The sequence below is a fragment of the Argentina silus genome, assembly GCF_951799395.1.
Source record: "Argentina silus genome assembly, chromosome: 18".
NCBI lineage: Eukaryota > Metazoa > Chordata > Actinopteri > Argentiniformes > Argentinidae > Argentina > Argentina silus.
In genome coordinates this window covers 16,293,533-16,321,136 of record NC_139672.1, presented here as the reverse complement: position 1 = coordinate 16,321,136, position 27,604 = coordinate 16,293,533, and the positions used below count along the sequence as shown (strand labels likewise).

General features: G+C 44.8%; 1 protein-coding gene across 1 annotated transcript in view; it reads right to left on the bottom strand.

The window, feature by feature from the left end:
• The window catches only part of lamc1 (laminin, gamma 1), a 53,222-nt gene that overhangs the window by 21,722 nt on the left and 3,896 nt on the right, over window positions 1-27,604 (bottom strand). Inside the window, exons 2-5 of the mRNA XM_083690337.1 lie at window positions 9,523-9,827; window positions 4,859-4,989; window positions 2,026-2,192; window positions 426-614 (exon numbers count right to left, since the gene is read on the bottom strand). Coding sequence (XP_083546463.1) covers window positions 426-614; window positions 2,026-2,192; window positions 4,859-4,989; window positions 9,523-9,827 — 792 coding nt within the window. The remainder of the gene's footprint in view (window positions 1-425; window positions 615-2,025; window positions 2,193-4,858; window positions 4,990-9,522; window positions 9,828-27,604) is intronic.

Below are 27,604 nucleotides of genomic sequence, written 5' to 3'. Positions count from 1 at the left end.
ACATCACAACTATGAAGGAACACATATGGAATTATGTAGTAAACAAAAAAGTGTTGAACAAACCAAAATAAAGGCTAAATAAAATATAGTGGCTCCCAGTAGAGTATTATCAATCTGGCAACCCAATAGAACATACATATTGTCCTGTACTATGTGTAGGTGCAAAGTGGGATCCTTGGGACGACCCTACCGTGTGTCAGTTAAACATCCCAGTTAGCATTCACCCTGGACTGTCCTGGGCATCCCACTTAGCATTCACCCTGGACTGTCCTGGGCATCCCACTTAGCATTCACCCTGGACTGTCCTGGGCATCCCACTTAGCATTCACCCTGGACTGTCCTGGGCATCCCACTTAGCATTCACCCTGGACTGTCCTGGGCATCCCACTTAGCGTTTACCCTGGACAGCGTGTCACTGTACTCACCGACATGGTTGCAGTTGCAGGGCAGGCAGCGATTGGCCAGTCCGTCTCTGTAGTAGTTGTCCAGGCAACGCTCGCAGTTGGGCCCGTCCGTGTTGTCGGCACAGTGGCGGCAGTGACCTCCGTGGCCGGTGGCACGGTACAGCTCCGGGTCGAAGAAGCACTCGGAACTCTTGCCATTACAGTTGCAGGCTGGAGACGGAAAGGAGAGTTAGCATTAGCTTAGCGTCATTACCACCATTAGCTTTAGTTTTTTTTAGTTTTAAATGAGAATGTGTGTGAACCAGACACTCTATGGGATATGCATGTGGGATATGGGTATTAGGGGAAAAAGGGGATATGGCCTTATGCTAATATGATGGGCTTAGTATTCGTCAACACAACATTCCCTGAAACTGAGAGTGGGACTCGCAAATTTCCCACAACAGCCTTTCCCATAAACGCTCCCTTGGAAAAGTTAGGTCTTCAGAGACAGATCAGGAGTTAGGAGCAGATTGAGACTGATGTGGGAGACAACCATAGTGTGTGTGTGTGTGTGTGTGTCTGTAGTGTGAGAAACATGATGTGTCTGAGTGTGTGTGTGTGTGTGTGTGTGTGTGTGTGTGTGTGTGTGTGTGTGTGTGTGTGTGTGTGTGGTGTGAGAGAGAAGAACTGTATGGTGGTGTATAGAGGACTGTTCTAAATCAGATTGGTCACACATCTGCAGCTAAAGATATGAATGTCAGTCTCTGCCTGGATGTGGCTTCACCAAGCAAGAACTAGGAATGTGATCAGGACCAGGACAGCATAGGAAACCAGAAAAGCAGGAATTCTTGATAAGTCAGGAATGGATCGCATCTCTGAGAAACTCTTGATCAAAACCATACTACACTCTCTACAGTACCAAGGCCGGCGGTGGCTATGGGCACTCGCGTCTTGCCCACCCAATGAAAGGTCATCAATTGTTTGTTTTTTCCCCCTGAATTGTTGACATTCCGGGGGCGTGTTTGAATGTTTAATCTCGTGTGTGTATTTACTGTAGGTCCATGTACTATGTCTATCTATTTAGCGCTGCTCATAGCCACCGCTGACCTTGCTACACCCCCCCCCCAAGGTGTTGGTTGGCCGGGCCTGTACAGTAAGCTATGGTACTCACACACCTAGTAGTGTGAGAAGTATAGTGTGTGTGTGTGTGTGTGTGTGTGTGTGTGTGTGTGTGTGTATGCGTACTGTCCTAAATCGGCTTAGTCACACATCTTGTTTATGCCTAAAGCCCGCTACGCTACGGGAAAACCCACAGACTACGGCCACCGCTTTGGGGAGAGGTGAATCTCAATGAGGTCAGGGATGGAGCCCGGTCTAAGACAACCGCAGGGATCCCAGAAGGTCCCGGAAGAATCACATCTCTGGAGGTACTATTTGCTCAAAAACAAGACGCAAAACGTGTCCTTGCGTTCTATCTGGAGCGCACAGCGTACTCGGTTGTACGATCTAGATAGAGCGCATAAAACGCGTTTTAGAACACAGCCTGGGGGCCCTCTCTGCTCACGTCCAAAACCACGTTAGCCATGCTACGCTATGCTACGCTACGCTAAGCTACGCCGCGCTAAGCCACGGGACTTACGCAGACACTCGTTGGGGTTGTCGGCCGTCGCTCTCCTCCAGGGCCGGTCGTTGTAGAAGGGGTGGCAGACGCTGCAGTCGTCTCCCTCCGTGCTGTGCTTGCAGTTGCAGACGGTCCGACCCTGGCTGTTCTTCGTGCACTCGCTGGCGTGACCGTTGCACTTGCACCTGGATGGGAAGCAGAGGGGGACAGGATGTCTAGTCACCAGAGACACAACTGGATGTATGGGAAACAGAAACAGTACTCGTGGCTTGTCTGGTAGACACAGATGGGAGCTTTTATAGGATAGGATTCTTTATTCCGTAGACCATTTCGCAGGTGGTTTTTATCCAACGTGGCTTACGGTACAGTACAGTCGAGTGCTTACATTGTTTTGTGTATACATGGTCCCGGCGGGAATTCGAACCCACAACTGCACAAGTGCCTCTAATGGCATGCTCCATCCAAATGAGCCTCACGGGACGTGTTTATTGTCCAAAACACCACATTCCCGCAGACTTGATCTTCATAAAAAGCTAACAGATATGTACTCGTGGCTGTCTTGTGGAGTCCCGTGGAAGTTATGAAAGCTAAGAGAGATGAAATCAAATCTTATTGGTCACGTACATCGCATAAAGCGGTAAGTGATCCAGTGAAATGCTTTTGGAATCTAGCTCCTCGTTCAATCAAACAAATCTACAATACAATATAATAATAATAATAATAAAAAAAATTTTTTACTGGGGTGTAATGTATGTAGTTAAAATAGTTGACCGTAGTAGTGAGATGCACCCTCCTCTTCAACTTCAGGCCCTATGGACTTACACACTAGGCTGACAGGACCTCTTCGGTTAAAAAGTGACTTGGTTATTGATTAACAGAGGTCAGATGACCAGGCACAGTGCCAGTTCATGGTGATTTATCAATCCTATCATTTCATTCACCTCTGCCCTGTATGCAAGCCAATTTAAGCGGGCAAAGTGCCAGCACAGGACAATAGCAAAGCATGATTATATTTACCATCATCTACAAATAGGCAGTCATCAACCAATGCAAATAATTGCATTTGACAGACAGCAGCAACTTTGACTCCATTAAGGCAATCCTGTACGTCAATCAAAGTGCAAACAACATTAAGTACTGCTGTAAAGCATAAGTCTGCTGTAAGGAAGTGAAAAAAACTAACCTACATGATTTCATGATCCGTGATCAAACACATTATCCACACCATTAGCTTAATCAGTCAGGCCCCCTCTGTGTGCTTTTACCTGAGCACACTGAATGCCAACTCCTGCAGTTTGCTATTGGGAAAGAGAAGGAAAGAAGCAGTCTCCAGAGAGAGAGAGAGAGAGAGAGAGGGAGAAAGAGAGGGAGAGAGAGAGAAAGAGAGAGGGGGAGAGAGAGAGAGAGAGAGAGAGAGGGGGAGAGAGAGAGAGAGAGAGAGAGAGAAAGAGAGAGAGAGAGAGAGGGAGAGAGAGAGAGAGAGAGATCTCGACAGAGAGCCCCTCAGGACAAGAGAGGACTTGCTTGGCAACCACCTGTGGGTATTGTTTCAGGTGTTCCTTGGCAGTGTAGAGAGGAAAATGTGACGACAGGATAGGGGACTATGGCATTAGGGGGCCTATTGGAAGAATAGGGTGCTTGTTCATCTGTGACACACGGCCAACTGACACCACACTGTCTTGTATCCTCCACGCACACGCACACACACACACACACGCGTATTAGATAGTGGACTACTTGATGTCATTGGTGGACAGTGAGTCAAATTCATGCCAAATCCTTGAGCGGTGCTCGATTGAGTTTGCCTGGTGCGATGGAACCAATGGAATCCTAGTGATGGAACACAGCTGGACAGTTGACTTGTAGCCCTGACAGGTGTGCAATAAGACAGAGCTCAGCCCACACGGAACCTTCCTTCCTTCCTGCTCCCTCCCTCCCTCCCTCCCTCCCTCCCTCCCTTCCTTCCTTCCTTCCTTGGGCTCATCTCTTCTTGGTTCCGTCATATTCCGCCCTGCCCGCCCCATTCCGGAGTCTGTGCGCTGTAATCCAGCACTCCCAGGCAGGAATGTCAGGAATGCAGCTGTGTAATGGAAATCTGCTGCACATTTCAAACAGATTAAGGTGAAAAGACACTGCAGCAGCAAAGGAGGGCAGTTTAACACTTGCTTTAATACTTGTCTGATCCCCTTTCTTTGGGCCTTCATAAGGGATCACTTTTTAAATCCTTGGTGGTGAGCCACTGGGAAACGGGCCTAACCCACACAATGCTCCAGAATGGAGTAAGATCGTGATATGAACTTGCTCTGCTGAACCCGTAGTCCATGACACGACTTACTCGAGATTATACATTTAACAGCCCTCCAGACAAAAACATGTCCGTTGACAGCCCTTGGTTTGACAATAATCATCGTGGATTAGAGGGTTTTCACCAGTCCCACGAGGTGAATCCTGTCTTTTTAATCATTCCAGGACGTCAAAACCATAGCCTTCAGGGAGAGAATCTGCACTCGGAAAACACAAAGAGGGCCTTACCTTTCAGGAACACGAGACAAAGAACGGTTGAAACTGTTCTAAGAACACAGTTACTCCCCGTTCACAACATTCTAGAATTCCTAAAGGACACTCCATGATAATAAAATAAAAAAAAATAACACATTGATGCATTATACTAACAGCACAGCAACTCCATCACTTTTTAGCTGAATGACACATTATTACATTCAATTTCCTTAAATAACGTTGTGCGTTCACTCTCCGTTCAGAGAGGAAACGCCAGATGGTGCAAGTGGACAGCCGTTCGTGCTCCTGGAGGGAGACACAGATAACGTGAAGCTGAGGGAACGCGTCTCACCTTCCTCCCACGGCGAAGTCGGAGATGGCGTAGTAGTACGACTTCAGGACCTTGGGGTCGTTGAAGACCTCATCTCCGAACGTGTTGAGTCTGTTCAGGGTCACCTTGATATCTGTGGCTGTCACCCAGTCCTGCGGGCAAGGACACACAGACGGACAGAACGTTACAAAAACACAGCGGGGGGTTAACCTCAACAAACACCACCGCAGGGCCTGTCTGTGAAACGTGGATGGGGAGTTGCTCAACAGCAACGCTCGTTGACGGGTGGGAAAAGAGAGAGTGAGGAATGGGGATTTTTAAGTTGAAACTGAACGCTAGGTTTGTTTAGGGTTCGAGGAATTCTTATCGGGGTTAAAAGGTTCAATTTGAAACGGGAGATTAAGCCATAATCAAGCCCCAAGTGCAGCTGTTTAAAGAATAACAAATAGAGCGCACTAATCTAAACCAAACCAGACATTCTCATGGCTCTAGACCGGGCCCTGAACGAGATACGGGAAGCCTTTTGTTTGCTTGTTTTGAATTACAGCAAAGAAGGAAGACAAATCCCGGGTAAGCACAGGAAGGGGTCTGACGTGTTATCATTGAGAATCACTGAGTCACATCGAAAACCCCAATAGCCTTCTTCTTCTTTTACGACGCTCTGGCATGTCGGCCTAAACCCAAAGCCTCAACCACGCAGGTTTACAGGAGACAGGCTATGTTTTACCTTGATTTAGCATAAACTCTTACATATTTCTTAAGTGTTTGGATTAGGGAAAGCTCTGTTTATATTCTTGAAGAGGAGTAGTAAGCCCACCCAAGCCAAGTGCATCATAATCACTTACACAGGCAACATTCTTTACCACCCTGGCTACAGTAACATTCTACAGAAATGCCAGGGTCCTTCCGCAATTTGGCTAGTTCACAAAAATATGGCATAGAATTGTAATACATTATGTCCATGGGATTCATTATTTCTGCGAGTGTAGAACACAGTGAGAAGCTGACAATTCGGAGGTGGCACCGTAACATCATTTGATTGAACATTCCAATGTCGGTTGAGTTGAGTTGGTTGGTTGTTAATAAAGCTGTGATCTAAAACTTCCAAACGGCACACCAAAAGATGGCCGCCGGTACACCCAGCATGGAATGTTAATTTGAATGGGTAAGTCTGTCTGCTCTACTCATCATGCTCTACTCTGTCTGTTCTGCTCAATCTACTTCTATGGCTATAACTCCACACAACAACCTGGAATGCTAGAAAAAAGAGAAAATAAATCAGACTTTATTTATACAATGTCTTTCGTGCAAAATTGCAATACAAGGTGCGTAACAATGTAATGAAAATACAACAATACAATGAAAATAAACGGTAATATAAGGAAATGATAGTATAGGAAATACGAGACATGGTAGAACAGAGAGACCAGCGCAGCACAGTAGAAGAGGGTAGATTCAAACAAGATGGATTAAGAGAATGCTGAATTAAAAAGGTATGACTTTAAGATTTATTTTACAGGTGTTTACAGGTTGTGACGCCCTCAGATCCTCTGGCAGGCTGTTCCAGAGGCGAGGACCGTAGACACTAAATGCCGCCTCCCCGTAGTTCTTTGTCCTCACCCAGGGAACAACTAAAAGGCCAGAGCCAGGGGACCTGAGTGATCTTGAGGGAGCCTATATTAAAAGCATGTCTGACAAGTATTCAGGCGCTAGTCCATTGAGTGATTTGAACACCAATAAAAGGATCTTATAATCTATCCTAAAACTGACAGGCAACCAATGAAGGGACTTTAGGACAGGTGAGATGTGTGCTCTCCTTCTGGTCTTGGTCAATACACGTGCTACTGCATTCTGAATGATTTGTAGCTTATTTATAGCTTTCTTAGGTAGACCAGAAAGGAGAGCATTGCAGCAATCAAGCCTGCTAGTGATAAAAGTATTCCTAAGTCTCTCAGTATCTGCCTGGGAGAGAAACGGTTGCACTGTAGCAATATTTCCAAGGTGATAAAAGGCGGTTTTCAATTCACTGACGTGAGATTCAAAATTCAAATCAGGGTCTTAGAAGCAGAATATTCCGGGCAACGATTCCGATTCCGTCTGACAAGACTGAACAGCTGTTAAGAGTTCTGCCACCAATCCTGTAAGTCTGCTGTAGGACTCCTCCATAGGGCACAGCCACGGTGACTCAGAGCTCTTAGGCACGGTGCCAATGTCTCGATTGGTCTATGACTCTTGACTGACCTCACTGGCAGTACCAACAGGTAACGTTTTCAGCTGTATCCAAGGCAAAGGTTTCAACCTGAATAGCCTACCCTAAAATATCCTAAAAAATAGCCTAGCCTATTTCAATTCTGCTCCTCAGCTGACAATCCATGAGGGTGAACAGGACACGTGTTGCTATACACAGGGAGTTTATATGCAGTATCAATCATCTCGTTTAATAATAACAATAATAATAATAATGTTTTGTGTCATTTGAAATGCCAAAGTTAGACGTGTGTATTCTTGTTGTTAGAATGTAGCCTGCTCCTGAAACCCCCCCCCCCATTAAAACCACAGGAGAAAAAAATGCCATTAGTGTAATTTATTAGCGCCAGAGACAGCAGAAATGAAGTTAGGCTATGTTAAATAGTTAGGCCTACATTTTGGTTTTGATATCTGGACGCAAAATGTTAGATGTCAATATTCGAGAACCATAAAGAGTCGTTCAGAAACTAGACTTCATTTTAACAAACATTAACTTAACTATCCCAGTAACACAGCCGTCTGACGCCACAGAAAGGTATCCATTCCAGAAAGAGTCCTGGGGCTTTGGTATAAATAGCTTTATGCCACATGAGGACGTCAAATATGGAAGTATATGGTGGCGGTGCTAAATTTGTTCATTTGCAAGAGGCAGAGCGCACGCACGCACACGCACATACACCCACACACACACACACACACACACACACACACACACACACACACACACACACACACACACACACACACACACACAGAGACAGAGACAGACACACACAGAGAGACACACACAGAGACACACACACAGACACACACACAGAGACACACACCTTTCAGCCAGGGTCTTTAATCCGAGATGAAAATTGCAAAAAGGGCAGTCGATTATATCACATAATAAATCTGTAATAACAGCTAGCAGCACGTCTAATGAAAACGGGGGAAAAAAATAAATAAATCTATAAAAAGCTAAATATATCAGATCAAATTCTGATATGCCAGAGATAGATGGAGACACAGAGACGGCCAGATCCAGTTAAGCTCCTAAGAGGTAGGCGACAGTGCAGCCTAGACCAACATAGAAGATTCTTAAAAGGTCCAGTATGTGGATTTTCGGCTTTAAAATAATTAAAATGCTAAATGGCCATGATAACCTGGTAGCCATAACGGAACGAGATCAGACGATGAAGAACGTTCAGTGAAGAGTGCTGTGTGAGTCCAAACAAAAAGTTTAAAAAAATATATATATACGTTTTGGGTAGGATAAACCTAAACCCCTAGGACTACATGCCTATTTCACGTTTGGTTCATTTACAAGGATATGCACATGTTTGGTGCCATTAGAAAAGGTTTAACATTTTTAGTGAGGGCAGCTGAGAAGCAACACACAAAACTAACTACATGCTGGACCTTTAACTGGACATGACTAATACGTAGACTGTGTAATACAGTATCATTCTGTTATTTATTTATAAAACTAGATGGATCTGTGCTTTGTTTGGGACAGATACAGCAAGTGTGTGTGAGAAAGACACATAGAAAGGACACAGAGAGAGAGAGAGAGAGAGAGAGGAGAGAGAGAGAGAGAGGAGAGAGATACAGATAGAGAAAGAGTGAGCGAGAGAGAGAGCGACAGACAGAGAGAGAGGTTTAGAAAGAGAGAGACAGAGGTAGAAAGATGGAGACAGAAAGATGGAGACAGAGAGAGAGAGAGAGAGAGAGAGAGGGAGGAGAGAGAGAGAGAGAGAGAGAGAAAGAGAGAGGGAGAGAGAGACAGCAACAGAGACAGACAGAGACAGACAGATGGAGACAGAGAGAGAGAGAGAGGTTTAGAAAAGAGAGTGAGTCAGAGAGACAGAGGGAAGCAATGTGCAACAAGCATTTCCAGCTGCGTCCCTGCGGATCCAAATTCAATCAGTGGTGTAGTGGGAAATCTGGGGGCGTCACCTAGCAACATGTTGCAACACTTGGCACTGGGCAAGCTCTCACACTTTCCCCACCTGGACCTCTGCTACTCCCATCCACACAGGCCAGCCTGCCAACAGGAGCTGCCCATGCCAAAATATCTCAAGTCTACGGGCCAACTCATCGTCACGCTGCCCACCTAGTCTTCCAGATCATCGATTGCCAGAGGAGCCACTGGTGTTACAGTATGACGTAGTATTACTACAGGGATGGAAGGGCCTCCGAAAATGACATGGAAAAAAGAATGTGTGGGACATCTTTGTTTTGTTCAACAGCGGGTTTCACAATATGGAAGTTGGAAGATGATGGAAAAACAAAACAAAACAAAACAAAACAAAACATGAAAAAAATACTAACCCACAGGGAAACAACCGGGCTGGATATCAAACATTTGCAGCTGGAACACAGAACATCTCAGTAGAGTTCCATTACCCAGTTCTAGAACGCAATGTAACAAAACAAAATCTTTGTTTGTTTACCTGTAGAACTGGACTGTTGTCAAAGTTGTAGGCGCTGGGCCTTCCTTCGAGGGTGGAGAAGGCCACGTTGCCTCCAGTGAGGGGGGAGATGTCGCTGAACTCGTCCGTGCAGAGGGCCTGCTGCTCGTCCTCCCCCGTGCGGATGAAGCCCCTGTTGATCTTCTGGTACGTCTTCTCACAGGAGCCGCTGTAGTACTGGTAGGGCGTCCAGGGTCCGTTCTCGCTGGTGCGCTTGTAGATGGCGAAGCTCTCCGGGCGGCTGGTGTGGAACTTGAGACGCACGTATGTGATGTCAAAGGCCTTGCCTGAAACATGAAAGGAGGGGAGAAAAACATGAGATCTTTGATGCACCGGAGAACAGGACAAGCACACACTGAGCTCGTGTCACGGTCAACTGTAGGCTAAGCCCCATGCGTTCAAGAAGGAGAATCCACGACTGTTAAACCAACTAATAACCACTCTCAACAACAACATCTCTAATACATAGATCCAATATTGCCTTAATATCCCCCAAAAACACTTTTCAAGTCACATTGGAGAGACTTTCCAAGCCTTTTTGGAAACACTGTAGAAGGGGACAGGATTAGGATTTCCGAAGGTCTCCAAATGTCTCCCAGTAATAGTAGAAGGCCTTTTCTAAAACATATTTGGCATGTCTGGGCAGGCGAGGGGGCTGTGGGGTTGAACACCAGTCGAGGTTATCTATGCAGGATCTTGGGGTGGGGGTGGGGGGGGGGGGTGTTATGAAGAGACGTCATTTATTTTGCGTGAAGAAGTGACACAACCTTTCAACAAGGCAACGAGGGGGTACAGTTGTTTGCTTAATAATTTGCTCTCTAAACAGATCTCTGTTGGAAAAAAGGGGCCTAGGCTACACAGGGAGGGTGCGTTGTGGCTAGGGCAAACACAGGTGAAGTCACGTTGCTTAGGCCTCCTGATAATAATCGCAGTTTCACCTGCAGAGAGGGTAGGAGACATACACAATAGGAAATAATCAATCAGTTGAAAAGTCAAGTTTCCATTATGAGTAGTGTTTGTGTGTGACGCTGTTGCGGTCGCCATGACAACGCACCCGGTTGACTTCGACCTGGGACCTCTTGTTAACCTGGAGAGCTTTGTAGGTCAAGGTTAACCTGAAGCACTACACCTTTTACTAGCAGCCCAGGGTGTGAGCTGGTGTTGGTGTGGAGACGGTATAAAACAGGTTTCTCACGCTCAGTTTGAACCTAATCTAATTCGCAGGGCATAACATTAACTGTTTGGTCTACCAGCCAAGGTGTCTGATGGATGGGAACATGCACCAGCCACTCAGATTTTTTTTTACTAGCCACATTTTAAAAATCACTTTCCGTGGAGAAGTTCCAATCAGCATGGCATACTTTGGTTTGACAGTGGGAAAGTTGTTAATTAAAACTCAAGAGTGAACTTCAAACATGCTGTGTGTAACGACACACACTTGAAATTTACATAAACCCCTTTCATGTGCTGACAGACCTCAAGAACCCCGGTCTCCACCAATCGCCGTTGCCAACCTATCATTTTGGGAGGAACTTCTTCCATCCAATTTACCCTCACATTTTCCACTCGCCACTTCTATTCAAGATCCACAAGCATGACACCAGACTATCTGAATGCAACATTCTGTGATACAACAAGCCATCTTAAGAGGACTCTATCCAGCCGGCAGCAGTAGGGGGTGGGGGAGGAATCACACCGGGGGAGAACGGACAACAGACTCTGTCATTGACATCTCATTTCTAAAACCACCCCCGCATCCTCGCAAACAAGACAAACAGCATCTGTTGGCGCGGTGACGAAGTGGCAAAGCAGAGAGGCAAACAACAAAGCACCCCCTTCGTCAACCCCAACAGGGGAGAAGACCGACGACCCACGACCCACTCACCGGGAGACAAAAGGAGGCTTCAACACTGAATGCAGGTGGTCACTAGTTCAAGGACTCTAGCTAGTTCACAGGCAGCGCCAGTCGTCACGAGATAACGAGGCCAGAGGAAGCAGGGAACAACGGCTTCCTTTGGGTCTCGGACAAGGACAAGATGAGACCATCTTGCGGCGAGATAAAACATTTACATTACATTCACATTTATGGCGTTCAGCAGACGCCCTTTATCCAAAGCGACTGACGACAATTACTTTTGTTTAAGTAAGTGAATCATCTATCCATCAGTCATCATAAGATAAAGTAATTAATGCTCGGGCCAGGGGCCATAGGCAGTCACGATGCTAGTAGAAAGAAAAATTACTTGAGGGGTAGTGGGGGTGAAGAGGTCTTCAGGAGGGAAACAGTCTGGGCGGCCAAGGTTCAGGCTTGGGCGATATTGTAACTCTCAGCCAAAGGGAGTCTTACCCTGTGACTGAAACTGTAACTCCAGATTTGTTATTTATGTATGAAGCCCTCGGTGCATTCTTTCACAAATTAAACTGTACAGCAGCGGAGGCAGAAATCGGAGGACGGGCTCATTGCAATGCATGGAATGGAATGAGGAATGGTATTGAACGTGTGTTTGATACGATTCCTCATTCCATTCCATGCATTACAATGAGCCTGTCCTCCGATTTCTACCTCCACCAGCCTCAACTGGTACAGCAATACAGGCCCACAGGGCTAGGCTATACTCTTCAACTCCACCAGTTATATCACCATGGTAACAACTGTCAGTAGTGAACAGGAAGACAAGACTGTTCGGCTTTCACTTCACAGTAATTAAGCCTTTGCTGAGTGAAAGTAGCCAACATATATTAAGCATCATATTCATTGTGTGCAACTATCGCTTTTAGAAAAAGACCCCCCAAGAATAAGGCTAAGCTAAGTAGCCAAGATCACACAACTGATGTTGATATCAATTAGGAATCGCTGAGGACGACAGTTGTGAGCACTCATAGGCCCACAATACTCTAGGTAACAGTCGATTAGAGAACACCATTGGCAGTTGTTAGAACTCCATTTATGTCCCATTTAAGACTATGTACACAGGACTTAGCTAATCCGAGAGAGGGACCGACTGAGAGCAGCTTTATTTGAGATTCATGAATGGCAGTGATCTATGGGTTTACCCAGTTTTCTGGCCCAGAGCTGTCTAGAGCATAAAGCCAAGAGGAATTCCGGCTCTCCTTACAGAACAATTGGTGTATTGATAAGCAAAAGAATTTTACAGTCGAGAGCGCAAACAAAGGCCAGGCTGTGGAGACCCCATGTGTTCTTCCATAAGACACGAGCACCAGAAAGACATAACATAAAAGGATTATTTACAGGCCTGTTTGTGGGGGCTAGATACAGTATCTGAGTAATTTCACATCAGCAACAGCAGATGCATTGAATGCGACGACTTCACCATCAAAAAGTTCAACACACTGCAACCCCCAAAGCCACGGCACCAGCATTCACCAGCTGCAAAAGGATTAGGTCTCCAAATATGTCAAGCTATTTCGTTAATACTCAAATTAACCCATATTGGCTATCGCCAGACTTAAACCTTGACCACTGTGAGGCAGTGACCCTGTGAAATACTTTCTCGGGGGGGGTGGGGGTGAAGTGAAAAGTGAAGCCCAGCCGAGGAGATTTTTTAAATGAAAAGGCCCTCCTGTGAGTGACAGCAGAGCAAAGACCACGGGGAGGGGTCTAGCTACTTCAACCATGAGTGCACCTGCCCACTCCTCAAGCATGTTCTAGCTGAGCGAGACTGTGACATGGTGGTATGGTGGTCATGGTGGGGGGAAGGGAGGAGAGGTTGTGAGTGAACCGGCTGGAATGTGCTTCCGCTCGGCAGAGTGACGCCTGTGAAGGGGTGGGCTGACAAGAAGAGACCCAGAGAAAGACCCTCAGAGAGAGAGAGAGAGAGAGAGGGTGAGGGAAAGAAAGAGGGAGAAAGAGAGAGAATACAGACAGTTCAGGGAAGGGAGTGTTGGAGACAAATGCTTCTTGGCGAAATATGAAAGCACATGACCGTATTACAGGCGGATCAGCTTTGATGGCAATTATCTATAAAAAGACTGGTGAAGGCATGCTTGTCCAGGAAAACTAATCAAGCATTGATTGGATCTGAGAACTCCTGCCTGGTTGACGACCGAAGAAACACGAACGACCATGGATCTTTTTTTTATCTCTTACTTTGAAGAGAAAGTCAAAAACCAATATGTCAACAAGTAATGACATTGTTAAGACATTCCTCTGATAAAATTGGAATGAGTTTACTTCACTCACAGAAGCGTAGGCGGTCAAGGCCTACTGCATAGGGCTTATTTTGAGGATCACACTGTGAAATTTGCACTACATTCCCAAACATTTTGGCAAACCACACTTTGGTTTCCTTCGGTCTTACAACATGTCATTAGAACATGAGTTGAGTGTTACCGCAGCAAGCTCGGACTTGCGAGGAGACAAACCTCACAAGACCCAAGTTATTCAAGCAGAAGATCTGGGATCTATTTGTAAAACTACAGAGAAGGACATTCCAGGGGGTAGAGTCAGTAAGCAGCAGGGGGAGACTTGGGTTCGCCTTTGAAAAGACAGTAGATTCAAAGCTCGAGTGTCACATCTTGAGATGTCAAGGCAAAGATGAAACCGACTGGCTGTCGAGATCACATAACCAATGTCTACACTCGTGGGCAGTGAATTTAGGATGAGAAACAGATGTACATTTTGAGGGGAAAATACCATAAATCTATTTTATCACAGAGAAGATCCTTGAGAACAGAACAGATTAGTTGAGAGAGGAAGGCTCCCACACAGCCATTAATTCATAATCTAACCCACAAGAGAGTCTGATCTGCTAAATGAACTGTTTGTCCTTGAGGTTCTGCAACTGTTAAACAAAGTTCAGACACTTTCAGTGCCAGGTGGCTTCTGCCTCGGATCCCCTCTTGACTGCTACCTACAATGCCTGACAAAGGCAAAATACTGAAAAACAAGACATTTTTCACCCCAGGGATTTGTCTTCAACCAATAAAATCTACTACATCTGTGGTTATAGTTATGCAAAAGCGGCCATATCATAGGCAAGGCCTCGGACTGTTGCATACCACCCTTTGAGACGACATCGGCTCTTTAGACTTTGCATTCCTTTGACTGTTGACATCTTTGGGTTAGACAAAGGTGGTATGCTTTGCTGTTGCCTATTTGCTGAAGAGCCTTTCAGCACACCTCTCAGATCAGAGGTGATAAAACTGACAATTAGCGATCTGGTTTGGGATAAGGTTTCATTGATACCCAACAAAGGAATCAACAAACAAAGCTGACGGCCTAAGGCCAACTGTTTTAGCAAAGAGAAGCTGTACAACAAAAAGTCAGTCTTGCTGGGAAAGAAAAAATCTCTCATTCAATCTCGGCAGAGTTCGTTAAAGTTCCAAACCCCCTCCTGGAGGGAGATTGTGTCACCGCCTGTTCTCCAGGCAGCTGTGATTTCCTATTATGAAAGCCCTAAGCTTATGAAAGGCCTAATTATTCTCGAAAATCTAATACAACTAATTTGAAACTAATGCCTCGTTTGGGAGCTGGCCATTGCTGTGTTATAAATCAAGGACATAAAAGCCTTGTTTATACCAAGACATGTCCCGGTATTTTACCGTGACTGCTGTCTGCGTAAACTGACTCTGGGTAGGCCATACCTGTACATCTTTTACCTGTGTCAGACCTTGTCAAGCTGATCAGGGGTCTGTATAAACAGTTTCAAACCCATGTTCTGCTTCTGTTCAGAGGTATGGCACTCACTTGAGGGAACCGATCAATCAAACTTATTATTTGTGTTGCACCCTGGAAACACAAAGTGAGCTCATGTACTCCCTCGTATCAAAAAGAATATAAACACTTCACTCAGTGATTCATTACGAAATCATATTTTTCCGCTATGTCTGTGAGAATAGGGCTTCAGTAGCACGAATACCTGCGTAGGAAAGTCTTGTTACTAGTGTAATAATAACAACTATCAACATGGTTTGGACATGCAGTAATTCAAAATGCTAAAAAAACACAAAATATTATAAAATAAACACCTCTCACTACTTCCTGCTTTTTTAAAGGCGTTCCATTTTCCAACTTTATTTAAAGGTGTTCTAATTTCCACCTTTACTAGGATTTATTTGCTTGATGATCTGCCTGTGTGATTCAGGCTACATTCCTTCCACCGGTGCACCCGGTAGAGCACAGCCTGAGGGGGTGAGGGAAGTGCAGGGAGTTATCATCAGGGGATGGTGGGGCGGAGGAGGAGGGGAGATTACGCTTGTTGTGGGGTGTGGGTTAATGTCCAGAGGGAAGGCCCCCCAACCCACAGCAGGTCCAATTAAATTTCGTCCCATGACCTCATTGCATTCTTCACTTGGGAGATGAACAATGACCGCTTTGACTTTTAACGTGTGGGCATGACGGCTTTTTTTTCCTTCTCGGTACACAATTTTCCCCATCTGCTCGGGAGATATGTTGAACATCTGTTCAACTCAACACTCCCACGGGCAGAACCAATACATGAAGAGAGATGGGCCCGTACAGCAGGGATCCAGCGGCAAGAGCTGGACGTTTCACTTGGAAGGACATTTCACTTCAGCACGTGATCCCGTTGAGTTAACACTTCCCTACGCAGCGTGATCTGGTAACCTGTACCTATTGGGCATGTCGACTTACAAAAGGCAGCTTGCTTTGGGAGGTGTTTCGTAGACGACTAGTGGCTTCATATTGTTTGAGGATTATACTCTATTTGGGTGCCTTTCCATAAGACTATACTCTATTTGGGTGCCTTTCCATTAGATTCTATCTATTTGCATTCCATTTCCTCACTGTCAAGTCTAAATCTAATCCTCCTCGTCAATGCCAGGAAAAAAGCACAACACCTTGAGCTTCGCAGAAGGCGGCAGTATGCGTTCGTTTCCAACCGCAGAAAAGAACTATGCAAGCAACACACAAAACAAAGTTTCGCAGTGACAATAAACTCAATGGCTATAGAGCAACAGGGCATTTTCCTTTCCCTCAACAGGTGCTATGCTGCGTCAGTGTTTGACAAGTGAGCAACCTCCCCGAGATAAAAAAGCTGAACAAATTGAGAGTTTTATTTGGAAAGGGTGGGGGAGGGCGCATTTACAATGCAGGAATCTGAAGAATGTGCTGGTGGAACTCCTCATCTGAAGGGCAGATAGGCCGTTGCGAACTGCCTCGATGAGAACTGTCAGACAGACGGGCCTAAAGAATCCCCTTCGCCCGGCTGATCTCTAAAATAAACCATTTCCGGCTGGTCCAGTGATTCACAGGGGGCACAGTGTTGCCAGTTTGGGCTGTTTCCCGCCCAATTTAGACAAGGTTTTTGTGGATTTGGGCTGGAAAGTGTCAATGAAATATGGCAACCCTGAGGGAGCCCCTGACTGACCATCAGAGGAGGTGCTTCCCAGCTTCTTTGAGAACACATCACAGTCAGAGCCAAAATGGTCAGATTTATAGTGTCCACTGAACAGCAGGGAGCCACACTTGAAACCACTGGAATCTAGGCCTCGAGTGATAGGGCTTTAATCTTTGACGCTAGTTGGAGACAACATCGGTTTAACTAGGGCTCTGAGTAGCTTTGCTGGCAGAATGGAGACCTGTGAATACCTGTGATGCTATCAACAGTTACACATTAACATGCTTGTAAATGTACAGCCAAATTCTTACGGTTTGAATCGATGTACCCCGGTTCTGTTTCCACACACGACTAGAGAATCACCCCACAGGATACCCAAACATTATACAATGCCAAAGTATGACAAAAAACTCACTTAGGGTGCAACATAATTCTTAAACACCCCTCACTACTTCCTACTTTTTAAAGGCATTCCATTTGCAGGGTGATGCAACATCGTTCTTAGCTCAAGCCAAACATTCTATTGAGGAAAAAAAAGGACAATGAAAAAGAATAAGCAATTCCTGTAGTGGAATGCTGGTCCTATCTGCTAATCTTTCTCCCTCGGTTTAGCTATAAACAGAGCAGCAGCCCGCAGGCAGAGATTGGGGGGGTGAGGAGATTAAAACTGAGGCACATCTACTGTAGACGGTAGGCTAACTGTGGCCTATTGTTGAGGTGAGAAGCCTATACAGTGTAGGCTAGTAGTGTCCTGGGGTGTAGGGGAGGTGCTACGAGTACACCATGGGGTCTCCAATTAAGTGTGTGTGTGTGTGTGTGGAGGGGGGGGGGCAGGAAGGCAGGGGCTGAGGGTGGGAGGTAATGATTGCTTTTAATGGCTAAAGACACTACTGCACTATCATCACTCATTTAAGGCTTTGGGTGGGATTTCATTGCTTAGTTACCAGTGTGAATGAAGACGACCAGCTCTCTAAGGAAGGCTGCAATTGTCCCTGGAGCTTCTTTCTTGCACATAACCCTTGGCCATTGGCCACACCAAAGCCTTTTGCTGACACAATACATTATGGAATGTTTGGAGGACTTAACCGTCTCAAGAGAAGCAACAAATAGGCCGACAGATTTGTTGCGATAAAAATCATTTAGGCCTATATTCCAGGGATTTACAATTATAATTACGATGTATAATAATAATAATAACATAATATAATAATAACCCTAACCCTGGAACTAATTAGGTTAAAACATTACACATCATTGTAAATGCTCGCACAAAGGTCATCCGGAAAATCGAATTTCGGCTACTTCCAAACTCCTAACCACTAACAAGAAAAGGCCAAGACCCCTCGGTTTGGTTTTGTCCTTAATGTAGAGCGAGCTCCATAGGTCACAGGATGGGGCCTTGTTTGACTAAGCTTTAATTGCTCAGGCCACCAAAGAAGCAGCCATCCAACCTGTAGGTGTTATAACACCAGGATGACAGGAACAAACAGAGACGGCCCCGTGGCCCACCCCGACTAAATTAATTGAGACAAAGGACCTCGGTGGGACACAGCAGGCACAATTTGCTCACAGTGTCCCTCCAGTGCCCTCCCTGGGCTTTTTCTCTGAAGAGCTAGGCTACGTCAGGTCAATGTCTGTCTATCCTTTGTGGTGAGTGAGAATGAAATCAAGGCAATCTACTGCCTCCCTAAGAACAAGAGAAATGTATCTGGATTGCACGGGTAGTGAGGGCATACAGTCACGTACGTCATACACCCCCCGGACCCGCCCCCCACCCCACCCCCCCCCATTTAATGGAGACAGTATGCGCTGGCTGCCTTTTTGACCCTGGCTGTGAATAGGCCACCTACTACAGTAACGGTTCACTGTCTGAGAATCTCATTCAGCTCTTTTAAAAACCACATCAGGCAGACGTCTTTTTCTACAAGTCATAACAACAGGCTTTTCTGCTCCGTATGACAATATGCTGGTAGCATGCAGCGGGCTAGACTGCCTGAGGACGTATATGTTGCTGTCTTACTGTTCTTCCTTTCTATGAAATACTGTCAGTGCATGAGTGCAATGATTGTGGAAAATATACCAAAATAAAATAACTGCTTGGATGTATGGGATGTGTTGTAACTGCTTTTGTTTCCACAAGTGACAATTGATCTGATAAGCTACTTCTGAAGCCAAGAAAATCAATGACTAAAACAAAAACAAAAGACCTCATCACCCCCACTACCCCCCTGTACATGTTTCTCTCCTGTTAATAAAAAAATAATAATAATAAAATAAAATAAAAATAAAAAATCCTTCTTCTAGCATTGTGACTGCCTTGTGATTCACTTACTTAAACAAATGTATTTGTTGTAAGGCGCTTTGGATAAAGGCGTCTGCTAAACGCCATAAATGTAAATGTAAAAAAAAACCCAAGTGAATAAAGTCATGACTCGTACTAACAGTTAGCATACTTAACCAGAAAAAAAGTGGGTTTTCTTGACGTTGCCCAGACAAGGGCAGACTGAGGGTATGTGATAAGTCTGTGTGGTCTAATTCTGAATCTCTAGTCTATGAGATAACACATAACCGTGTAATAGGAGCAAAAGTACAAGATTCAAACACACACTGCAACTATGACCCTGAGGAAGGCATGGTTCAGCTTCCATATCTCCAAACTGTTTGAGTGCAAGTCTGCACTTGTGGACTGTACTTCATAGTTTAAGAAAGATAGATAGATAGATAGAAAAAAACAAACCACACTTTAAGAAGTGTATTCCAAAAGGATGCAAGTGTCGACTAAGTAAATTAACATTAATTGGCCTGGATATCCAGGTCAATGACCCCCTTCCCAAGACCCACAATCCACTATGATTGACAGAGGAACTACTTCAGAGAGTTCTAGGGCCACTTATAAATGGTCAAAGTAACTCAAAAGACATTAAAACCAACAATGTGTGACCACGAGCTTTCCTCTATTAAAACTCAGTTTTTCCCGGACGCATGTTTTAAGATGGATGTCAGACATGTAACAGCTGCATAAACAGACACTGAAGTCAGGCCAAACCCCATGTCCGGCCCTCCTCCTCAAATAGCACTCTACGCACGGGGGGGCCAGAGGGGGGGGCCAGAGGGGGGGGCCAGAGGGATCCTAGAGACTCGTATCACAGACCGCTGTGAGGGAGTCGCAGCAGAGAATAATCCCCGCATTAGGCATCACATCCTTCTATCACATCCCTCTACTTCCACTGTCAGGCCTCGTCAGTTATCGATAACTAGCGGATTTACATTGAAAGGAAATGTGACTCACACTCAACAAACTCTTAGGCCAATGGTGACATCACAAGCACATAGGATCAAGTCTTAAATCAAAAGGGAACAGGCTTTCCGATCTGGGGAGAAACAAACAAACTTCCAAGGAAAATGTCTCGTCATCAAAAAAGGAAACGTATCCGTCACACAAATTATAGTTGTCAGGTACAAAATCACTGCGGCCTCATTACAGGTGACAGTGATTGACAGAGTGTCTTGTAATAACTTGGGAGTCTATAAAATGAAGAACAATAAAACATTTCTGTTACACAAGCCGGGGCTCCGCGCAGCTCGGAGGTCTTGCGTATCATCTCCCATCTCTATCAAGCGTACAATTATCAAACGCAGGTGGAAAAGATGTCTCGAGCAGGGACACCTCGAACAAAGGGTCCGAGTGTCAAATTTCTACCCCATGTATATAAATCAGTTCACATGTCTGACACATTCCCCATAATTATCTGTTTACTACTCTTCCCTGAATGCTTTGAAAGAAGTCACTTTTTAACCGTCTTTTTCGCCCCAACCGCGAGCAGGGGATCATTCCACACTCGGAGCAGGCTAAAATTACCCTGCAAGCATCTGCATGCCTGTCTGTAATGCATCTCCCTTCTTCCACAGACGCGCACATTGACTATAATAATAGAAATCCTCTCCCTTAGGCATTTAATCATTTCCTGGGCACAGCAAATTACCATTTCCCAATGTCAGACAAAGACGTAGCCCCCCCACTGAGCTGCGCGAGTGTACACTTCCTATTTCGTTTTTGTAGGGGGTGGGGGGGGGGTCAGGAGGTTCTCTAAACCAAGTCTGTCAACCCACTTCCCACAGCCTTAGGTTTTGGCAGAGCGGAAGTGGTTGAGCTGTTTAGTCAGTTCACAGTCTGGGGAAAGGGCCGTCCAGAGCGCAGCCGCAGTGCTGGGTTGGCAGATAATAATCTAGTGTCAATACCGTAAGTCATATTGACAACTGTTGGTCTGATTACACTTTGGCGTCAAGATTAGGCCCGCATGTCAATGCCTGACAGAATTGGCACACCCAGCAGCCCTCCAGGTTTAGAGTGGGCGCACCACTGATCTTAGGCACACAGATACAAATTCAAACATTGTTCAAACATGGACTCAGATTTAGTTCAATGTCAAACTCGGGTGCCGTGGGTCAGGTCTTGCTTGGCTAGTAGGTTTTCACATGGACTGGTAGAATTGACTATCTACCTGCGCTATTGCCAAAAATCTTGCCGTGGATATACAGTACCAGTCACACCTTGCCAAGAGCGTGCAAAGCTGTCATCAAAGCAAAAGGTGGCTACTTTGAAGAATCTAAAACATAAAACATATTCTGGTTTGTTTAACACTTTTTTGTTTACTACATAATTCCATATGTGTTCCTTCATAGTTTTGATGTCTTCAATATTAATCTACAAATGTAGAAAATAATAAAAAAATATAGAAAAACCATTGAATGAGAAGGTGTGTCCAAACTTTTGACTGGTACTGTAGCCATAAAACACTTTTGGGATAGTAGCCTAACAATTTTTAAAAGCCAACCGACGTTTACAAAGGCGAATGAAGGTGGCACACGTGTAGCAACATCCACTAGGGCAGCTTATCTACATAAAAGGTAGCTTGTTTAAAAACCTTCGAGAGTAAGTAAGAGAGGAAACCCAAAAAGAACAGATTACGATGACATCAGTAATAAAGACGAAAAACAACTTTATATTTTGGATACAAGAAATGTCTGAAAGCCGACTTTCCAAGAAATAAGAAAGGAGACATCTCCCCCCTCATAGACAAATCAAACCATCTTAAGGCCAGCCTCCTCCTCCTCCGCAGATGCATTTGTTGACTTTTTTACCTTGGAGATCCCATCTCTGCAGCTTTTGAATTAGGAATTGTTTAGTCTGAACCAGCATGTGGAGAAGAGAAGAGAGGGGATTCACATTTTCAGAGGTCACGTGACGCAAATAAAACATATACAGACGTTTTCACAACTTTAATACACTGTTAATGACAAATCATTTATAAATCATGTAGGCTACAGTTCAAATGGCTGGCTGGAGTAAATGTTGTCAGAATTATACTATAAGTGGGCGCTTCGTGGCGTAGAACACTAATGCGCACACCACGTAATCGCAAGGTTCCTGGTTCGATTACGGCCATCGACATATCTTGCATGTCATCCCTCCTCTCTCTCTCTCTCCCATCCTTCCTGTCAATCTCTACTGTCTCTATCCCAATAAAGCAGAAATGCCCTAAAAAAAAAGAAAAAAAGAATTATACTGTAAATTAATAAAGGAAGCGGGGAAACGTAGAAATGTGGCGGTGTTGTGGTCTTAATACTTTGAATCGGTCACAGATTATAAGCAGAGCTCCAGCAGATTGAGGTAAACGGTTGAATTAGCACAAATCTAATGAACGGACTACACTCAAGTAGGCCTAAGTCTGTAAGTGGGGACTTCACATGCATTCATGGATAAATAAAGGCTGACTGTTGATTGCCGTTGCCACTCCATGCTAAATATGGTCCATGAACAAGTGTGTCTAAGTGGGCATTGGCCTTTGGACATCTGTTGGACCTACAAACCAGGCTAACAAGAACCAGGCTGTGTTTGGGGTGAGATGCAGTCTGTAAACAAGCATCTGGATGATCTAATGCCCATCAGAGGGTGACATGCTGGAGTGAGGGTTACCTTCATGTTGTCCCTACAGCTGGGCAGTAACGCTGTAATGACTACAGTAACAACGTTGTATTAAGATGTTGTCACACTTTAGAACTGTTCATTGTTTCATTAGCATGCACTTAAAAAGCAATTAGGCCCACTAATGTGCAAAATAAAATATCTTCCAAGTAAGGGTTAGGGTTAGGGTTATACCCACCCAACCAGGTATAGGGGCAACTTAATGTAAAGTGGGACTGTTATCCGTCACCCGAAGAGACACCCGTTGGATTTCCACTTGGTAGCAAGTTTCTAAAACGTGCCTCAGAAAAGCCTCTCATTAGGTATTCAGAGTTGTTTGCGAGACAATGATGACAGGCTTGAGGGCCGAGGCCTAGAGCTTACAAATCAAATCCTACCATTCCCACAGATTCCTCAGCAGATAGTATCCATGTTAAATACCAGGGCAAACCTTTAACCCCAGTCAGGCTACAGCCAGTAAGCATTGGCCATATGAGCAAGGGTTTAGGTTATTTTTCTGTTGAACTGTAACAATAGTTACAATTCAATAGTTACAATAATAATTAAGTTACACTTAAATGCCTTAAACATAGGCATGTAGAATTGCTCTAGGGTTAATTCTACAACCAAAAACACGTAGCTTGCTGTGTCAGCGACAACACAAAACTATTGTTTCAAGACAGCATTTACTTGTATAGTAGAACTGGGAATTATAGTCATTGAATTCAAACTGTTTGCTGGGGGGGGGGGGGGGGGGCATGACTTACAAATTTGCAATGTTCTTGTATAAATTGTTTCAATGACTTCATCGGTTGCTTCGGGTAGTTCCTGCATTGCCAGCAGCATGTAAGGTTATTAGGCTTAATCCAGATGTTAAACTTCTGAAAGGTATAATAAGCTGTCGCCATGTACAAAACCTGCATTTACAGACTGTGAATACCTCATAACTATAACACAACAACTGTTGGTATTCAACACACGCTGGCAGGCTCAAAAACAACACTTTCATGGGACTAAAATGCCCACATTATAGACGTCAGCAAAAACAAACTCTGTAAAAAGGTCAATTAGCAGCTCATCAGCCCCAAAATTACAGCACTCCTTTCTCCCATCAACAAAGGCCTAAGACAGCTGTGCTACAATCTCCGCGAATCCAAAAGCTTGTGGATATAGCCCACACCCACCACTTCATGTCCCCTAACCCAATGAAATCATAGCTTTTACCTCAGAAATACGCCAGGCTTAGCCTACCCCAAATCAATTACGTAAACAAGAACGGAATTGCCGGTCTCAATAATCCATTGAGTGTGTCACGAAGGTAAGGAGCTTATGAGGTGCATACTTGTTGGGTTGTGCTGCCCGGGGTACCAATTAGCGTCACTTGCCCTGCTTGCGAAAGCAAGCAAAACATACCGTGGAGCAAATGTGGGGATGTGAATAAAACAATACGGCGTCAGGTCAGTGTGATTTGCCTGTCATAACAACTGACCAACCCTTCCTGAAGTAAAAAGTAAAAAAAAAAAAAAAAAAAAAAAAACTAACTGACAGAATGGTGTTAGTGGCTCAGCCATCGCAGCTAGAGAGGCTACGTTGCCTCTGGGATGGGAGGGGGGGTGGGGGGTGGGGGGTGGGGGGGGGGGGGGTTGCTGACAACACCCCAGTGACAGCATGTGACAGTATAGCAGAGGTGCTTTGAATTGGCAGTGCCCCCCCCCCCCCCCCCCCCCCCTAAAACCTACCACTGGCCTTTTAATTAGATTCGAGCGGCAAAGAATGTTAAGTTTCAACTTCAAAGTAAACACTGATGAATGGACAGCAAACACAGGGCTGTAGTTAAGCTTTTCCAGGGATCCCCATCAGAGGGTGAATCTGGAGTGTAAAAAAGGTCTCAAAGAGGAAGGCTTGCGGTGTGACTTGTGTGAGAGAGGCAAGAAAACATAGGCCTACAAGGGAGAAAGGCAGGCAGGTAAATCAGAGGAACAGAGGGAGAAAGAAAGAAAGAAAGAAAGAAAGACAGAGAGAAAGAAAGAGAGAGGAGGATTTGGAGGGATAGGGGGACGACATGGTCAGAAGGGTAGGAATGACCAAACTAAAAAAGGCTAATCCACCAGCGGAATAGACTAGCCCCCTCCCCCCATGTAAAGAAAAAAAAGACAAAAGAGTTTTGTGAGGTTGTAGGACTTGAGGAGGAAGGTAGGGAGCGGTCACCCGTGCCTCAGATCTAAAGATAGGACTCTGTCGTCGTCTGAGAGACTAGAAGGAACCTTTGATAGGGAGAGAAGGGTTTATTCAAAGACTTAGAAGTTAAAAGTGAACTGACAGCACCGGAATTCCTGAAATGACTTTTTTTTTTTGGCATTATTCCTGAAATTACATCTTTTTTTTGTTGCATTAAAAATGCCCTTGGAAACGTTAGTCCTGGTTCAACTCATCAGTCGAAGAACAAACACTGTGGTTTTCTCACTTAGGAAGGTCATGAAGGACATTCTGAAGGAGGTTTTGTTTAAGTATGCCAATTTAACGAGTATGATAACAACGAAGCAAACAATAAAAGGTTTCTGAAGAAAACGAGGGAGGACGATGTTGAACCACATTTAGCCTACAAAGAGCTAACCGTTTCAACTAATGCAATGTCTCCTTTTACAAGGCGCCTGTCTCCCAAGTCTATTTCGCATTGAATAAGACAATGTGAACTCAAAGCCGACCTGTAACAACAACTGCATGACTAACAACCTTACAGTAAAGCCAAAGCGAAACTAGGAAATTGGGCTAAGGCCTAGCCCCACCGAGGGAGCCCCTAGCCCCTAGCCCCACAGAGGGAGCCCCTAGCCCCACAGAGGGAGCCCCTAGCCCCACCGAGGGAGCCCCTAGCCCCACCGAGGGAGCCCCTAGCCCCTAGCCCCACAGAGGGAGCCCCTAGCCCCTAGCCCCACAGAGGGAGCCCCTAGCCCCTAGCCCCACAGAGGGAGCCCCTAGCCCCACAGAGGGAGCCCCTAGCCCCACAGAGGGAGCCCCTAGCCCCTAGCCCCACAGAGGGAGCCCCTAGCCCTGCCACAAAAGCGGACTCCCTTGGACAAGTTACTTGGTGAGTTAAGGAACCAGGCCAGACTATGGCCACCTATGGGGGCTCCCTCGGTTCCCGGAGTCCAGTGGTCCTCTGTACAAAAGCGGGAATGTCACAACAAAGTGCAAAAAGGGCCTTGTTGTGCCACAGGAAGAGATCATGCCTGACCAGGCAGACAGGGGAAGTGGCAGCGGGGAATCTGATTACACTCCTGGCCTGCCTCGCTGTGCTCTGCCGGAAACTCATGCGACCTCTGGCAGACTCAACGAATGTAATACCATAGTAATAAAACTATTGTTTTATTGGTGTTCAAATATTCTGTTCTCCTGAGATTTTTTTTTGCCTTCAGAGATTGGCAGCTGGCCCATTTCTAAACGTTGTGTATGGATTTCTGCCTGCACTATGCTCTTTTCACCCCCTTAGGGATTATTATGAATGTGTTTGAATTAAATTAAAGCCAAACATAAAAAAATATAAACTTTGCACCTGGTCTTCCCAATTCCTCAACCAGAAATTGAATCAGCATGAACCTGAATAGCTAAGACATGGGTTAAGTCATTGGATGGGATCAAAGTTTGCTCACAACCACACCTGGCTGCCTTCAAAGGTGCTCATGGGAGTAACTTGACCAAATCACATGTAATTTGAAATATAAGATTTTAAAACACTCGCATGAACTATACATGTAACCACTTCAAAAATTATATTCACTGTTGCTATGAAAGAACATGTTAGAGAGAGAAGCAGATGTTATCATTTAACCTATGCCTGGCCTGAGGGAGGGTATTCCCAGAAGCATGCTCTTATTTTGATGAATTAGTGTGTGTATTTTGTATTGTACTCTGTTGTATATGTAATGTTTGTAATTGTATAAATATTGTGGACAGGGCACGCCCGCAAGAGAGACCTTGGCCTCTGTGTTTTCCCTGTATAAATAAAGGTTAAATAAAATAAATACAAATTCCTTTCTGTATGAGCAGCTATTCATACTATTGCTTTTTTAAAATTGTATTTATTTGTTTACCTTTGCTTTGTCTGAAGAAAACAAAGGCAGCAACATTTAACATTTAAGTCATGAATGACTTTTATCCAAAGCGACATAATTTAGACAAAGGTACTTATTGTAAGTGAATAAACAAAACATCCAATCAAAAATGTATGCAACTGCGTTGTTGAGACCAAACATATGGACCAGTGTCACGTGAATACCCCTTCCATGTACATGTGAGAACAGCTGTATTTAGACTAGTAGTTTAAGGGGGGATAGAAGGATCTGTGTGGATAGAAGGATCTGAGACTCCCTTCAATACCTCTATGCACTTCTTTGAAGTTTCTGAACTGTTTGCAGAAAACAACACAGGCATTTGCAACATCAGATGTTTAAAAAAAAAAGAAAATAAAGGGGCCTTTTAAGACGAGATGAGGGCATATTATCTAGCGAGCTAAAAGAGAAACAAATGTGGATTTTACAGATTCAGAGCAACAGAGCAAAACCGTGTCCAATAGGATTTCGAAATAGGACTAGAAATTTCAAGCCATTCTTTTCATCAGTTGCAATAACAAACACTGTTATGTCCACATAAAACTATGAATAATCATCTTTATGTAGGCTACATCCAAAAGAAGAAAGGCTAATGGTGGTTGAGACTGGGATAGGTAGGCCTAGGGTTTTATAACACAACATGTCTTAATTCAAAACCAAAATCACACACCTGT